The sequence below is a fragment of the Astyanax mexicanus genome, chromosome 6 (genome assembly GCF_023375975.1).
Source record: "Astyanax mexicanus isolate ESR-SI-001 chromosome 6, AstMex3_surface, whole genome shotgun sequence".
In the NCBI taxonomy this organism is placed as follows: Eukaryota; Metazoa; Chordata; class Actinopteri; order Characiformes; family Acestrorhamphidae; genus Astyanax; species Astyanax mexicanus.
Window position 1 is genome coordinate 38,780,001 of NC_064413.1, and position 16,854 is coordinate 38,796,854.

Genomic DNA, 16,854 nt, shown 5'->3' on the forward strand with positions numbered 1-16,854 from the left:
GGGTCAGTGTCTGATCAACAACTGTTGTAAACGTCCGTTTTACTGCCAAGTTGGTATATAACCAGATAGAGGGGATTTATTAACAGAATTTGAAAATTAACGCATGTAAATGAATGGCGTCTTTCACATCCAGTCCGGCGAGCACCTTTACACAGACACGTGAATCCGTCGTAGCACGCACTTCACGCCTGTACCTGCATGCCCAAATTTCGGATAACTCAGCCCTTTTGCGGTCGCTTACCGCATGGGTTGTGCACGACTACAAAGAGATTTTATTTATGTTCAGATTAAAATTATAAACTAAACACATACTTTGCGCTGCACAGCGGGGTGGTGTTCTTGGAGATGGGAGAACAGGTTTGACGTATGTCCACCTTTAGCTGTGACTTTACGGCCACATTGATTATAAATCGGATAACCATCCTCGGGTGCGTTCGGGGGGTCTCTGAAATAGTCCCACACTGCTGATTTTAGTTTAGCCTTTTTTTAGGCGGACGGAGATTTGTTTATTCTGATGCACTTTCTGCTGTTCTCACCGCTGTGTGTAGAGCAGCTGAAGCGGAGCAGAGTTGCGCATGCGCGGGTGAGTTTCTCCGCTGGCTTGCGTTTTACCGGTAATAAGCAAACACACACGGTATGATAACCGTGCATTTTAATACCATGGTATACCGTGAAACCGGTTACTGCTGCAACCCTAGTGCCAACATTATTCAACATAACATAAATAAGAAACATCAACACGCTAACATTACAGAAAGACTAGACACCCCAGTATAATTTTAGAAATAAACATTACATTTATATACCTTGCATTTTAACTTTCAATTAACTTCATTAAAACCATTAAATGAAAGGCATCTCCTGAGAAATCTATATTCACATTTTGTGAAGCTGCTGAAACATATCCTATTTACTGTTGCTGTAATTCTGTAACATAACTTTCTGTGGTAGTGAATTTCTATAAGACCCCTTTTAAACAATCATATGGGGTAAATGGCAGCATGCCACAAAATCCCTCATCTTCAAAGTCATAAGCACCCTCTATTCAACACATTCCACTTCAATAACTGAAATCATTCATGTCTTCACCAAACTACAATCATAAAGAGAGGGTCAATATTGTATTGTTCTCATCAGCAGGCACACAAGAACAGCCAGAACCACAGCAAAACCATGCATGTACTTCTCTGAGGGGCCAGAATCCTCCAGAAAGGAGTCCTCAAGTCTGTGGAGGGTAAAATGTTCTTTGAAATGGAGGCACAAGATACTCTAAAACATTGGCCTTTTTAAGATCTTTGATGTAATTAATACCTTCATATGTATTATTCTCACCTTTACCACTGCAATACACTCTCAGACAGTCAAACAAGTCCCTGAACTGAAGTGGATTTTAAAGTTAAATGTTTTTAATTAGAAATTAATAGAAGTTATTGGTTCTTGACTCATTCATATATAGACCAACACCTAGCCTGGGTCAACTACTTGCACAGAACACCATTTGTATAAAAATGGTACAACACTTTCCATGTATTATTATACTTGTAAAACATATGAATCAACAAAATTATGTTCCAATCATTTGGTACTTAGGTGATCCTGAACATTAAATCACAGCCCTGAGCAGAGTAGAGAAAAGCATTCCTGAAGTGTGGAACTCTTTACAGTAAAATCTCAACATGATACCAATGATGTCTCATGATGCCTGAAGCATTTGGAAAGCAGTGAAAAATATCCACTGATAGACTTTCTTGGTATTTAAGTTTTTTCATGTAATCTGTTGATCCTATTCTTTGGGCATATAACGTTCGATTGGCATTGGCAGTACATGTGTAATATCGTATATTGGCATCTGCCAAAATTTCGGTGCATCCCTATTGATGAGTATTTTTCTTAAGGCTACAAATTATTTAGTCCCAATCCCTTGAGTTTCCTTCACAATGTGTGTGTAAATAAATTCTCTTACTTTCACCATAAAACATATAGCTGAGTTCTAGCATTGCTTTTCTTTGTTTTTTTGACCAAATGTTTAAGTGATCGCTGATTTTTTTTATTTTTATGTCCACATTCCTTCTTCTAAGATCATGTTTCCCCACTGTGCTTGCACTTTTTAAATAATGAGTCAGACAGCTCTTAACTCAATTTAAGTAGTTTCTGCAATCTCCTTATATGCTTTCTCAGCTTGACGCGTGCCAATAATTTGACCCTTCTGAAACAGATTACCATCTTTTTCACAACCACAGGATGTGTCTTTTGAAATTGTTGTTGACAAATGAGAATTTAGGATAAAAAAAAAATGGTTGTCAGCTAAAACAATCACCCCTGCAGTAAGTATTAAATGGGAGGCTCCAACCTCTTTGCTTAGTTAAATCCAGGTTCTGACCTTTTTTGGCCAGGCAGTGTATATTCTCTTCTACTACATGTATATGGGGCAAACTCTAACAATTTGTCTTCACTTGTGATTTATGGCTGTTTAGATGTTAAACTATTGCAGAAATGCACTGATTTAGCAGCAGAAGTACCAAAGATTTTCTCTGGTTGTAAGTCATATTAGATAAGCCCTCAACCCAAGTGATCATTTGAGAAAGCTGACTACCACATAAAATCCAGTCAATCCAAAAGATCACACTATATGAACGATTTACTAAAAACAAAGTGCATTTACTTTAGTATTTACCTGCCAGTGGCAGCAGCAGATCAGAATCAGGTAAGAATCAGCTGACACTCAGCATAAAGGTACCCAAATTATATCAGTGCACATCCCAGATACCAATGCCTTCTAAGTTCACGAGAGGGAGTTTGTAAATGTGAGATTTGTACGTCAGTGACAACAACAAAAAATATGGAAGTGTGATTTAACAAAGTAGGGCAATTACAAAGGTCAACAGCTGTAAAACTATTAGATAGGACACATTTTAACAAAAAGAATCTCTACAGCAGACAATACTACGGTTACCAGAGTGAAAAGTAGAAAACAAACAATGTTGCTAACTAAAGTCTTGTTCTGAGTCTGACCAATACCTCCTAGATTCCTGTACATGATCCAGCCTATAAGGGGATACTGATCAAAGTTTGCGCCGTTAAAATTCATCCACGCAACTAATTCTTACAACTTTCTTAATGTTCTCAGAAGATAAAGCCATGGGTTTTCACATTTGGTGGTAATACCCACATCAGTGTTTGTATTTTTTAACTAGGTGATTGTGGTTTTGCACTGTAATAACCAAACCAAATAATACACAGATGGCTGGCTGGTAATTATTTTAAATGCTCAATGTTTAGCTGCCTCATTTCTTATACATTAAAATCCATTTTTATTTAAAACACACACCAATTACCTTCATGCCTGTATACACCTCTCCAGGATAAGTCTAAGGAGGACTCAGAGTACAAATTCAACCAAGAAATCTTACAGAAATACAAAAACAACATGGATGTAAACAACTACACTACAGGTTTCTAGCAGGTCTATGTTACATAATATTACAGGGACAGGCTTAGAATAGACAGTTTCAAAACAAACTAAGCAAACTGGACCACAAATACACTCCATTTGAATACATTTTGGGATTAGGTCACAATTGGGCAGACTTTCAGTGAACCATTTCTTTAACTACACAATCATAGCATTACATCCTAGCACCATAAACTACAAGACTTTACAAAGCAAAGGCTTGAACAAGTAAGCATGATTTAGTGGAAATATGACACCATCTGATTCATTATGCTTCCAAGCAAGTGCCTAGAAGAGAGGCCTCTAGATGTTCACACAAACAGCCAGCTACAAAAATATATCCATCTAGTGTAGTTACTTTCACAAATATTAACTGTACAGAACCCCTAATATAGACCATAACATAATATAAAACATGCTCCTGGTTTAATAACTTTCTCAATGTTATAATTTTTTTTATTACAAAAACAGGATCAGTCGGTCTCTTTTCATATCTCTTTTCATATATTTAGCAAATTTGTCGCCTCTAAACTGGATACTTTATTATACTGAAAACACTCATGTCTCTAAGAATTTATTTTTGCCCTGACAGGTTAGGGGCTCCATACAGCTGCAATGCAACCACCATTTTATATATGACAAAATATCCATAATGTAATTCTGATCAGTCTAAAGCTAACGCTACTATTGTAGCTAGTTTAGATAGTAGTTATACATTGTGACAACGTAAGATATTTTGGATTCCAAAGCTAAAACTACAAGTTCTACTAGTAAAAAACTGTAGGTATCTGTAACTGATTTTTTACTTGTAAGAATTTATTATGAATAATATATGGTAAAAAGGTAGATAATTAAGGATAGGTTGTCCTGGGTGTCATTTAAGGCTAAAGCGGCTTGCCATAGCACAGCGTGTAGGCGATTCTGCCCTTTCCCATTCAGTTGAATTTGGTATCTAGCAACAATATAACGCTAACGCAAAAACCTCCAAACACAATAATAACACGTAAATTGTCATTTATTTTGGAGTACATACTTCTCTGTGATAAACGATTATGTGGCAGGAGAAACCAACGTAACTATTTAGGCTGGAAAACCCAAAAGAAAAAGAAGACACAGACACACAGTATGGCTGAGTGCAAACAACATAGGTTAGGCTTAGTGAAAGCTAGCTATATGCATAGATAACCTAACTGGCTATTTGGGGATCACAACAGGAGTAGTACTACCTAGCTTGCTACCTAGTTAGCGCTGTGTAATCGAGTTAGCTAGTGTTAATTGGGTTGCTGTGTAACCACCAACCCCTTTCCCCACGTTACTGAAACGTTATCTACCTAACTGCATGTGATAATTGGATGATCTTAATAAAAAATAAATGAATAAAAAAACAGTCTCCACAGCTGCGTAAGCGAGACTAGCTAGCATCGGCAATCATACCGTTAGCTAGGTTAGCTAACCTAACCTAATGGGTTGGCTAACGGCTAGTTAGCTGGCTAGCTTGGGAAATAAGAGAAAACATGCGGCTTTTGTTTTTAACAGCTACACAAGCTCATCACACAGATCAATGACTAAGGATGTCGCGGTTTCCCCGAGCAAGTCAAAACACTCAATTTGTTTATCTAGAATTTTAACCCAGTGAAATCGGGTAGTAGATAGTGAAGCGGGTCGAGAAATCCTGGTATGTTGATGATCCAGCTCAGTGTTTCCAAACAGAAACACTCGCCAGCTTTTCTAATAACTAGCTCCTGTTGGAACAGGCTAGCTGTCTAACGTTAGATTAATACACAGCTAACCTCACAACGGTAAGGCTACGAACCCCATTCAGAGATACTTGTCAGTCACTACGCCGATTTTTGTTAAAAATGCTGTTTGAATAATTCGGTTACCTGGCGGGGCAGTCGAGCCCGAGTCGGTGGGACCGGCGGTCGCCATTTTGCCCAGACTTCGTCCAGCCGCCTCAGGCAGAGCCTCTCCGCTCCTGCTCCTGCTCCTGCTGCTGACGCCTCTGTCTCTGGGCGTCCTCCACTCAGGCCCACATTGCTATGGTTAGGCCTGGCTGCTGAAAATTAACCCTTTCCTTTTCAGCTATCCTGATTTGACCAGTCATAGGCTTAAAAGAAGGGCCTATATGTACTGTTTCCCCCCCACACATTTTTAGATAACTGAAACATAACAAACAATTTAACTGAATAATTCAGAATGTTTTATGAGCTACCTTGTAAAATCGTACTAATCAAGAATAAAATACAAAATAAAAAATACATATTAGAAAATGCTACTGGCAGAAGTCTAGGTAGTATATTTCAATAGGATAAATTATCATATTAAATGTAATTTATGATCATAAGGGTGATTAGAAACCATTTTTTAATATATTTTTTTGGTTGAATTGTCCTAAATATACATGAAACATTACAAAATGTGGATTGGCGCATGCGCAGTGCCATCCCATCACTGTGATAGCATAACTCGACAGGACAATTGCAATAGCCTTGTGTACCAATCTTGTTAGTTACTTACACAATATTACACATAACTCCATTTATTGATTTTGTGAGTGAATAATATTCATGAATTAACCTAGCTAATTTACCCGTTGTTTACTTTCGCTGGATTCCGTTTTTTACAGAGTCCCTTGATATACTCTTTACTGATGTTAAAACGTGACATGTGGGTTGGTCTTGGGTTGCTCAGTTAAGTTACGTGTGCTGAAACTGAGCCGGTTTGGTGGGTTTTATTCACTGTACACTTAGAAAAAAGGCAGATCACACCTGCCATGTTTTTGCAGTTGTTTGATTTGCCAGAGGAAAATGACAGGTCGTATTATTAACATCGATTTATAAAGTGGTATGGTTAATTTCATAACTGTAGTTTTGTTTGTTTAGGCAATATAACCATACTTACAGTGTGTCTGGGTCACTAATAAAGAATGATAATAACAACTTATATCTAAGAAACTGTGGTTACGAATGGCCTAACTGTCTGCATTCCTTTGATATGTCTCAGACTAGTTGAAAAGGCAGAGCGTAATCTGACGCCTAGACTTTTTGTGTTGAGAAAATAAACAAAACAACATGCTCTCAGGCAACAGATAACATCACCTTGGGTCCTGTCAAAACATCAGACCAGGAGAATGTGTATATTTAGCATAAGGAAACCATTCCCTCATTATAATCATCAAAAAGATGTATAGATATAAACATACATTAAGGATTAGACCAGATGCTGAATACTACACAGGGAATGTGAACATGTAGACCTGAATTGGAAATAAACAAAGTAGGCCTAATATCTTAATTTATTATTTTTATTTAATAGTATTGATTTGGATAGTTTGTGAAAAAAGTGTCTACATAATGATTACAAACCGACCATGCGGTTTTGAACAGGTATGAAAATACTATTAAAATTAATACAATCTTTTAGAAAATAGTGAATAAAAATGTTGATTAAAAAATGCAGTTTTTGCTCCACTTAGGCTTAACCCATGTGAGTCTGTCCACAGATCCATTACATTTATACCTGGAACATAACTGTAACTAAATCATTGGCTCAGCACAACGATTCAACAATCATAGCAAGATTTCAGAAAGGGGTTCTGCATTTCTTCCGAAGGCTGTGGTTTACCCCCATTTCTTCAGATAGTTTATGCAGGACATACTTGGTGAAACACTTGGAGCGGCTTTTCCCTCTCTCCCTGCAACAGCTTCCACTATTCTTCCACAGTGGGTGACTACACACTTCATCCAGGATGCTCTCCATCTAAAAAAGATATTAATCCCATATCTGGTCAATAACTGATATGCTAGATGTTAGTTAGTTCTCTGATGATCTTTGGCTGGACAATAAGCTTTGTGTAGAAAGCAGCAGAATAACCCACTTTAACCTAATTTCAGTAATGCAGTGTTATTGATTAGGAAACAAGTGTGTTGCATAGCCATTCAGAAACACATGACCCACCCAAGGACAGATCAAGGACTTAGAAGGACCTTGCGTGCATGCATATTTAAAGGCACTCAAACACTAACATATAAGAAAACAATTAGTCTAAAATGTAGCTAACCAACAGTTCAGTTTGTGTAATAAGACATTCTAAACATCTTTTTTTGTTTGCCAGTTACCTTTTTAATGTCTACTTTATAGTGTGTGTTCCATCTTCTAATTCAGTCTGACTGACCTACCATTTAGCTCCCAGTTCATTTTAAACTCTTGAGGTACATCACACATTAAAAGGATTAATATTGTCATAAGTACTTATACATAAAATGTGATAACTTATTCAATTAGGGTAGTATTTAAATATCTTCAGTGAGATCAAATGATCTATGATTTGCTTTTCTATAGGGTGTGTATTAGAAAAACAAATCATAATTTATTATTTTTGTCAATGATATTGACAAAGATTGATTTCTTATGTGGGGTTTGTTTTTCCTTTAAAAAGACAATCATTATAAAATCATACTGGTGAACAATTTTATGGTTTAGAAAGACATCTTGAAATAATTTTTTGTTAGGATTTTCTCAAGTAATTCTCAGATATGTTGATGAATGAGGCAAATTGTTCTTAATATATTTTAATTTCCTTAATCATATGTACATATATATTTAAACAGGGCTTTGTTGGTCTATAGATAAATAAAACCTAAAGTATATACAAATGTATCAGCAATGGATTCTGCCATGTACTTAAGTATGGTGTTTGACAGTAAGTGGTTTTTGGGTGTTGGCCCCAATGTATAGTCCATAATCTATCCATGGTTCTATTATGTCAACAACATTAGTCAGCAGTATGCAGCAGAAAATTGCTTAAATACGCACCTGAGTCTGCAAACAGGCAGAATTCTTCTCTTCCATCGGACTGCAGCACCGTGTAGACCACTTATCTGCAACAATATGCCAACTTCCTAACCTAAATACAATCATTCAAATAAGGCACAAGTTTCTTAAGATTTGTAGGGAAGCCTTGCAGCCAATACACTTCCTTCTCTCTTATTCTCTCTTGTTCAACCTCTCAGGCTGGTGTTCAATTTACATGAACAACAGCCTTTCTGAACAGAAAGCATTCTTATGTCAGTTTACATAATGTTTTGTAGGAAATGTATTTCTAAGCATACGATATGTCAAAATAATTTCATAGGCCCCGATAGACATATTGGTCTTGTACATATGTAAGCATAAAGTAATGAAATATGTCCTTGTGTCATTGTGTTGACATTGTGTAAACTTTAAATGTGTAACTAACATTTAACACAGTAAATATTTTAACATAAAGTGTGTATTAATCTACTAGCCTATAAAACAAAATGGAAAGTAATAATGTACAAAAATACATCACTGTTCAACTAACATAATGAGTAGAAATAAAATAGCCTTAAGTGAACAACATTTATATTAGCAGTATATTGGTGTTTCGAAAAGTAATTTTCCGGTCTTGTTCTATGCCAAGGGTGCATAATCCTGGCCCTGAAGACCTGCCCCCTCATAGAAGTTTGCTTTTCCTCCATCACCTTTCACACAACTGATTGAGTTAAGTTTGAGCTTCAGGGACATGTGAACATCCTAGGCTCAGGTGTGTCAGATGTGAAATCTGCAGAGTGGTAGATCACCAGGACCAGGAAGATCCCCAGGACCTGTTCTATGCTTCATAAGACACAGTTTATGCACAGCATTTTACTTAACTTTTTCCTACAATGATAAAAAAAATCCCAAAATTATTTTAAAAGCAAAACATTATTAATGAATTTGAGTAAAGTGAAAAAATACAATCTTACTGTCTTTGCAAACTGTGATACTTTCTGTACATATCACAGAACGTGTCTAAAGAAGGACGAGCTTCATAAAGAGATGCGCTGTCATTGTTGGGGGTATATCCTGGGTTTGTGGCAGCAGCAGCAAAACAATTATACTGCTCCTCTCCTTCCTTCCTTTCGCAACAGACAAACTGCTTCATGTCAGCCTTCATCCCATCTTTACAGAAGTCATCCACCATCATCTTCCACTATGGCAGAAAGAGTGAAATGTTACTCAGATCCGAGTCTTTGTAAGGTCACCTACTTAGAATGTTCACAGTCTAGCCATATCATTAATAACAAAGCATTCTCATGTCCTAATAGGCCTGTTCAGACATGCAATGTGTGAGTCACCCTCACAACACACATCTACAAACACACACCTTCATCTCTGCACAGGACTGTTTCTCTCTCCTCTTCTTACAGCACTGACCAAAGCCTTTTTCCAGTACATCAATGGCCTTAGCCTGATGTGCCACCGCACTGTTGGCTTTACGCAACAGACATTTGGAGACATACCACCATCGTTGCTTGTGATTAGCACAGATAGATTCAATGTTGTCAGCATTAGGACGGCCAGGGGGGAAAACATCCTTTGGGATTTTTCCTGTTATTGCTCTGCGAGCAATCAGTGATCTGTTGTGAAAATATTCAACAAAATCTGTTAATGGTTTGACCTCAGTGTAAAACTAATTTTTAAAGGAAAATCTATTTGTAAAGTACTGAGCAAATTCTGTGTGTCTGTTCCTCAATTAAGGCATTCAACAAGAAAAACTGACATTAAAACATTCATCACTTTGTAATTTTGCCAGTCCTTCTCTCAACACTAAGCACTGCACTGTTACAGCTGTTATTTTGTCCCATTCCTTCAGCAAAAATGTCTTAAACTGTGTGATTGTCTACCAATTTCTTGAATGAAATTATGGGCAGTATAGGCAAATTTATGCAAATACCTTACAGTCTTTCCCTGAGAAACCTTTTTTAAACATTTCAATAATTTCATCATGCATGTACCAGTAATTATTACAATTACCTGTTGACATCACATGAAATTACATAATTATTATACATTTTATTTATTTTATGAATTATCTCAATTATTATTAATTAATTGTCCATAGTCCAAATTTTATAGTGTGACCTGAAATGCAGGAATGGCTGTATATTAACAGATGGAATGAAGATGGCCAGATCTTGAGAGCAGTATAATTTACAGTGAGAAAATAATAGAACTGAACACAATGAAATTAATCACAGCCATGCACTGACCAGAAGCAAAAAGGATAAAGCTGAAATCAAATCTTGTTATACAAATTATCTCATAAGATATCAACATCTTTCTTCAAAATGTGCTTGTTTACATTTTACTGTATACACAAAGAACACTCTTAAATGTAGGGGCCTAAAACTATAAATATATACATTTTATACAAATATAAATATATAAATTGTGCTCTGAATATACAGACATACACACTAAAATATGCATGCCTTTGCTTGTGGCAGCTGCTAGGGTTAAAGTTAAAGCCTTCAGCCATGGAGGGGATGACGGCCCATGACCCACGCTCATGATCAGAAGGCACATATGACTGTAGGTGTGATGGGCTTGCTTTTTCAAAGCAAGTTCTTCTGTTTGAACCAGTTTGCTTGCAGCAGTGATAATGACTGGCTTTAACTGAGAACTCATCATCACAGAAAGCCGAAAGGGACTTCTTCCACTGCAACATACAAAAAAATTAAGCATAGTTAATCACGGAGATAAGAAATATACAAATCTAACAAAAACAAGCCTAAGAGCATGGAGTTGAAAATCATTTAAAATGGTGCAGAGAGGAAGGATGTGAGAAGACGAAGAAGAGAGAGAGAGTATATCTGTGTGCCAGTGTTATCTGTCAAGGCTGTCCATTGTTTTGTCTATGTGACACTTGAAAACAATGAGAGACAAACAAAATGATGAAGCACTTTAGTCCACAGGGCCTTAACTCCTGTTTATCATGGTATAGTTTGTTTGGTTTGCTATAATTAGCACATTCAGTAAACATTCTTAGGACAATATACAACACTCCTGGTAACCTGCCAGAACAAATTCTTCAAGGATTTTATTATATTTACTATTAGTGAAAGAGCAAATATTAAAAAAATGGTCCAACGGAGATTACTAGAAAATGATACATACTGAATACCAGTTAGACTTAAAGAGAAGGTGGGAAATAAACAGCTTAATTGTAAAGGTCAGTGCCGAAAAATGGAACACGGGGAATATGGATAACAGGCAGTCTTGACACCATTGTGACAAAAGTATTGGACACTTGCTCATTCATTGCTTCCTCTGTAATATAAAAATGTTTTAGGTAATCAAGCCTTTGTTGGAGGAACTGACAATACTGTCCCGCTGTGTGGATTTGATTGTATTCAGCAACAAAATCATCACTGAGGTTAGGATGGTGGATGATTACCACCCCTCCTCATATCCTAACTCCTCAACTCATGCCAAAAATGAGTTGCCAACACCTTAGTGCCAGGGGAGGGTACTTTATACTGCTCTTGCCCAAGCCTGGCATTAGGCAAAATGTCAATATGTACATGCTAATTTGTTACAGAGAGTTGTAGGGGGGTCCAGTGTGTTGCTATCTGAAAACAGCAGCTACACATCTCAAACCAGGTGAGGCCACCCACTCTGCTAACAACTATAAATGTTCAAATCCTATGTAAGTAACTATTCCTCATTCAGCCTTGGTACGATAAGTTAAGAGTGTTCTCTATCAAAATTACAGGAAGCACATGGTCTCACCGCTTGATCAGCACAACACAGAAGTAGTCTCTCATCCTCAGTCCCACTGCTGCAACACACAGAGAACCAGGACTCCAGCCGGTTGATGGCATTTGCCCGACGAACCAAGTAGCCAAAGTAACTGCTAGGTAGGGTCTCCCTAGGATATCGAGGGCGTTGATTACTATAGCGGCAGATGGCTTGAATGTTGTTGGTATTCGGTCGAGCAAGAGGGAAAGGAATCTGTGGGGGTCCCATGGACCGTGGCCCAAACATAGGAGGACCTGATAAACCAAGACACAAAGACCAAAATATATATATTTTTAAAAGCAGTGTCATGTCAGGAAAAAAGAAGAGGAAAACAGATAAAAGGCAAAAAAATGACAATGCTACAAAAGACTTCAGCCGGAAATAAGAAAATTAAAAATAATAAATCTTGGAGAGAAAATGGGATGACTGGCTGTTAAAACATTGCATGTCATTTAATACTAAAATGAAACCAGTGCTAAAAGTTCTAACTCAGTTTTTACTAAAAACTCAAATACCAGATCTCTGTTACGGAGTGTTGCTAGTGAAATACTTATTTTAGATATTAGACATAGAACAATTACTATTACAATTACTAGTAATACTATCTAAAATATTAATAATATTCAAGTAGTCAAATTGCTAAAACAACATTTCCTAAATGGAATTTTGACCAGTCATATGTTACCATTGATTTATATGGAAATCCACTGTGACTTATTCATAATTACATTTCTACTAGCAAAACCTACAGGCAAAGATATTCAAATATTTTAACCAGTAAGAACTGTAGTTCCAGTAAAAAACAAGCATAAAACATATATTGAATTCATATTACAATTAGTATGCATATTAGTAGAAAACTAAATGAGAGATATCTGGATTATAATTTGTATAAGTTGGACTTGGGCTTTCAATACTTGTATCACTGGTGAAATTTCAGACCAAATTGTGCTAAAAACATGCATGGAAAACCTGTTAACTAAAGACAGGGGGATCATCTCTGTCTGTGTCACCTGCTGGAAAGTTTCTTGTCATGTCAGGAGTGTCAGGGACCCCCTCTTTCCTCTCAGCCACATCTGAGCCGAGCTCAGGGAAATCTGAAATAAGACAGAAGGCTATATATTAGATTTTGGAGCATTGCTGTTAGTATTAATTGCATACAGTGACAAGCGTTTTAGTTGGTGTGGTCATGATGTTGGATGATCACCATTTCACCCAAGGTCTCTTTCTTTAATTCTTCAAAAGTATTGGATGTAACACCCTCATTCTAGAGAACACACTTCCACTGCTCCAAAGCTCAATACATCTAAAGTGTATCGACTTGAGTAAATCAAGTATGCCATTCAGACACAGAATGTTCTTGCTTAATGTTAATCTCAGTGGTGGGTTTATGTAGTACATCAGTGATCTTTAATATAATGAGGCTGTAACTTTAGTTTTCTCACAGCTAGCATTAAGTTATCTATTAACCTCAACAAACAGCAAGAATTGTCACCAAATGTCTATGTAATAGCCAACACACTGCACTTTCATTATTTTAAGACTTGGGGATAAAACTGGACCTTTTTTATTTTACACTAATTTCAGTGTAAATAATAACAATGAATGACTCAATTGTGAATTAATCAATTAATTAATAAGAAAATAGAAATAATAACAGAAATTATAAAATTATATATTTTAAAGATTTTGTTAGACTTACCAATGAGTGAAAACGCAATCGGTCTCTGTAAGTCTAGGAAAAACGACACAATAGTTAACCATTATTAATACTGAGGATTACACAAGGTTACCTGCAAGCGATCTGCACATTAAGATCAATGTATTTAGGTCTATTGATCATTATAACTACAATATAATAACCACAGATTTAAGTGTAAGCCATAATCATAAAGTTATATAGACAGTGTTGTTCCGTAATGTGCTCTATATTGGACCAAATAACTTAAATGATTGATAAGTCATAATGAGTACACTGCTTGGAATGATATTTTGTAACAGAAATAATTGTGATAAATGTCATTTTAAGCAAAGCAAAACACAACACAACCAAGCCAACACACCCATGTGAGACTCACACGGTCTCTGTGTGGGTTTTTATATGTACTTTTTTATCTAAAAAGAGTTGATTCAACACCGGCAAATGTATTGTGCAAAGGAAATTCTAAGTGCTTTAAATTAAAAACAAAAGCAAAAAATAACAGAGTAAATAATAAAAAAAAACAGTATAATGCATTATGTTCACAAGAATGAAACATAAAATGAGTAAATATTCTATATAGCAAGGGACTTAATATATAAAAAAACACAGACCATCATCCAGCAATTCACTTAGGTTGAAAGTAACTTCTCTTTGACCCAGAAAAGGCTCTGGAAAGTGGGGCAGAATGTGTGTGTTAGACAACAACTCAAAAACAGATGTAACCTATCTGCTCATCCACTGCCAAGCCTGTAATTCAGGCAAACAAAACTAAACAAAAAAAACAGGCAAACTACTCCCCAGCCAAAAGCCCAGCAGGCCAAACAGCTCTAAAACTGAAGCATTCCAATGTTCCCAGTCACACAGAGACACATGCCTGTCTGAAGCAGCCGACATGCACACCCAGAGCACAGCAGAACCCAGGCAGAGCACATTAAAACCTGACCAGGTTATGTAATCTCACACACAGCTCTTACAAAAACACACACAGTTTACACACTGACACTGCATTCAGTCTTTACTCTTAAATCCTGCTCATAACAACAACACAACACACTCAGATCACTCACCCTCATCTGCTCTGACCACCAACACCACCAGCAGCAGCACGTATCTCCTCAGAGCTCCCATCGCTGCTGTACTGACCCGATCAGTCCACTGCTTCAACTCCCACAGCTGCTCTCCACACTGCAGCGCTCCCCTGCCTTTTACATACACTCCCGGACAGTTATGTCTACGCTAGTGCGCATGTGCGAATCTTCAGTCCAGCCCCACGTTTAGTGGATTGTTTGGGTGTCTTGTTGTGACAATAATAAGTGACATAGAGTTTGGCCTAAAATCGTCAGAACGAAATTACAAAAAAAAAGGTATTCCAGTAAATGTTTTAAAGAAAGTTTTTGCAGGCTTTAAACCTTCACACAGATGTTTTGCAATTTTTTACCCACAACTTAAACCCAAGGGTCAGACAGCAGACATAATGGAAAGTTTGACAACAAATTTTTACCTCAAATTTAAACTCAACAATTTTACCTAAAATCCCTGTGAATGTTTTTGAAAATATGGATTCACTGCTGCAAAACTCTTCCATTTATATATATTTTTTCTATATTTTTTTTAATCCCATTTTCTCCCCAATTCGCAGGGCCAATTACCAACCCCCTCATTAGGACTTCCCCTTCTTCAATTAGTATTGGACTCAACTTCATTTCAAATAGAAGAATAGCCCACTAAACATCAAACATTAAAATGCTTTAGAAACAAGAGTTTAAAATATTAAACAAAACTTTTCTTCACTTCAGGGTCATTTAAGACAAAAAGAAGAAACTTTGTGAGGAGTGAGGAGTGAGAATTATGCTGAAAACAGTACAATATAGAGATGGCACAAGATTATACATTAAAATGATAAGAGTAAAAAATGTATGCTGCCTGATTTATTGTTAGATAAATATTCTCTAGTTAAAATGCCGCTAAATTTGGCAAACATTGAATTGAATGTTTGATGCAAAGATTTAATGTTTACATCTAAAATCACTATATCCGAGAGGGGGAATGATTTAACAGAGTTTAAATCTGTGATGGAAATTTACTTCCTCAGAAGAGCTCTCAACTCTGGCCAACAGCAACAGAACACATATTCATCCACCATCTTATCTACTTCTTCCTGGTCAGGGTCACAGTGGTTTCAGAGCCTACTTGGAATCAGTGGGCAGAAGGTAGGAATTTCCCCTAGACAGGATGCCAATCCACCACTCTCTTATTCATTGGCTGTTTTTAACAAAAAATACATAAACATTGATAACATTTTGTTGTCACATGTTTGTCACTGGTCATAAAAGAAAATGCTTAAACTGCAGTTTTTTATAAGTCCCAGATTTTAAGACACTTCCCGTCAGGATTGACCAATGTATTGCACATCAAATCAGTAATAATGCAATCATTCTGTCGAAACCTTTTCATTATGGAAGTTAAAAAGTGCACCAATGTTGTTATGAATATATTGTATGTGACTCAACTGGTACTGTGTTAAATGCTTGTCCGCAGTTCCAGTGGGAACTGCAACTACACTTTCTATACGAAGCATTGATTGCATATCATGACACTGCTTTAGGAAAAATGTATAATAAAATAAAATGGGACTTTAAGATGTTATAGAATTCACCATTTCTTAATTTCAGTTTCTTATTAAAAGATTTATTTATTTTTGTGTACTAAGATGTTTTGTCCTGATGGAAGACTAATAGTGTATGTACATTCTCAGCATCACAAATCACATGTGAAAAAAGAAAATCCTACAAACCATCACTGGCTTGGGTTTTAAATTAGGTTTCCAATTGAACACTGAGAACACAGCAACACTACCTAGTGGGAAAAAATACACAAACCATCTGTCCAAGAATAATTTCATTATTTCCAATACCTTTAAGAAACTGTAATGGAGATACTTGTGTTTCATTGGATAGTGATAGTATAAAACAACATTTGTTCATGAGCTCAAAATAAAATAATACTTTTTAAAATTATTTTTTAATGAATGTCTCAAATCTGAGCACTTTCTGTCCCAACCAATGTTAGCAAGACAGTGTATTGCTTAACTGTTTCATGAGGGTAATTAAATTAG

At 36.5% G+C, this 16,854-nt stretch overlaps 2 protein-coding genes across 4 annotated transcripts in view; both read right to left on the reverse strand.

Annotated features, from left to right (window-relative positions):
- The window catches only part of pip5k1ab (phosphatidylinositol-4-phosphate 5-kinase, type I, alpha, b), a 24,738-nt gene extending 19,265 nt beyond the window's left edge, over nt 1–5,473 (reverse strand). Inside the window, exon 1 of the mRNA XM_022673485.2 lies at nt 5,335–5,473. Within this exon, the coding sequence (XP_022529206.2) occupies nt 5,335–5,380 (46 nt within the window). The 5' untranslated portion in view covers nt 5,381–5,473. The remainder of the gene's footprint in view (nt 1–5,334) is intronic.
- Nucleotides 5,474–6,787: 1,314 nt separating this feature from the next.
- Nucleotides 6,788–14,955, reverse strand: ecm1b (extracellular matrix protein 1b). Of its 3 annotated transcripts, none has more exons than XM_007249826.3 (10): nt 14,807–14,955; nt 14,351–14,407; nt 13,740–13,772; nt 13,051–13,134; nt 12,029–12,291; nt 10,729–10,955; nt 9,621–9,873; nt 9,220–9,446; nt 8,267–8,357; nt 6,788–7,210 (listed from the first exon to the last, which is right to left on the reverse strand). In XM_007249826.3, exons 1-10 carry the CDS (start codon nt 14,865–14,867, stop codon nt 7,034–7,036), a joined length of 1,473 nt encoding a protein of 490 aa, XP_007249888.3. In that variant the 5' UTR covers nt 14,868–14,955; the 3' UTR covers nt 6,788–7,033. The 3 variants fall into 3 exon arrangements, with proteins under 3 accessions (XP_007249888.3, XP_049336895.1, XP_049336896.1); XM_049480938.1 differs by having other exon boundaries at nt 10,711–10,955; XM_049480939.1 differs by lacking the exon at nt 14,351–14,407 and having other exon boundaries at nt 10,711–10,955.
- Between the last annotated feature and the right edge of the window lie 1,899 nt (nt 14,956–16,854).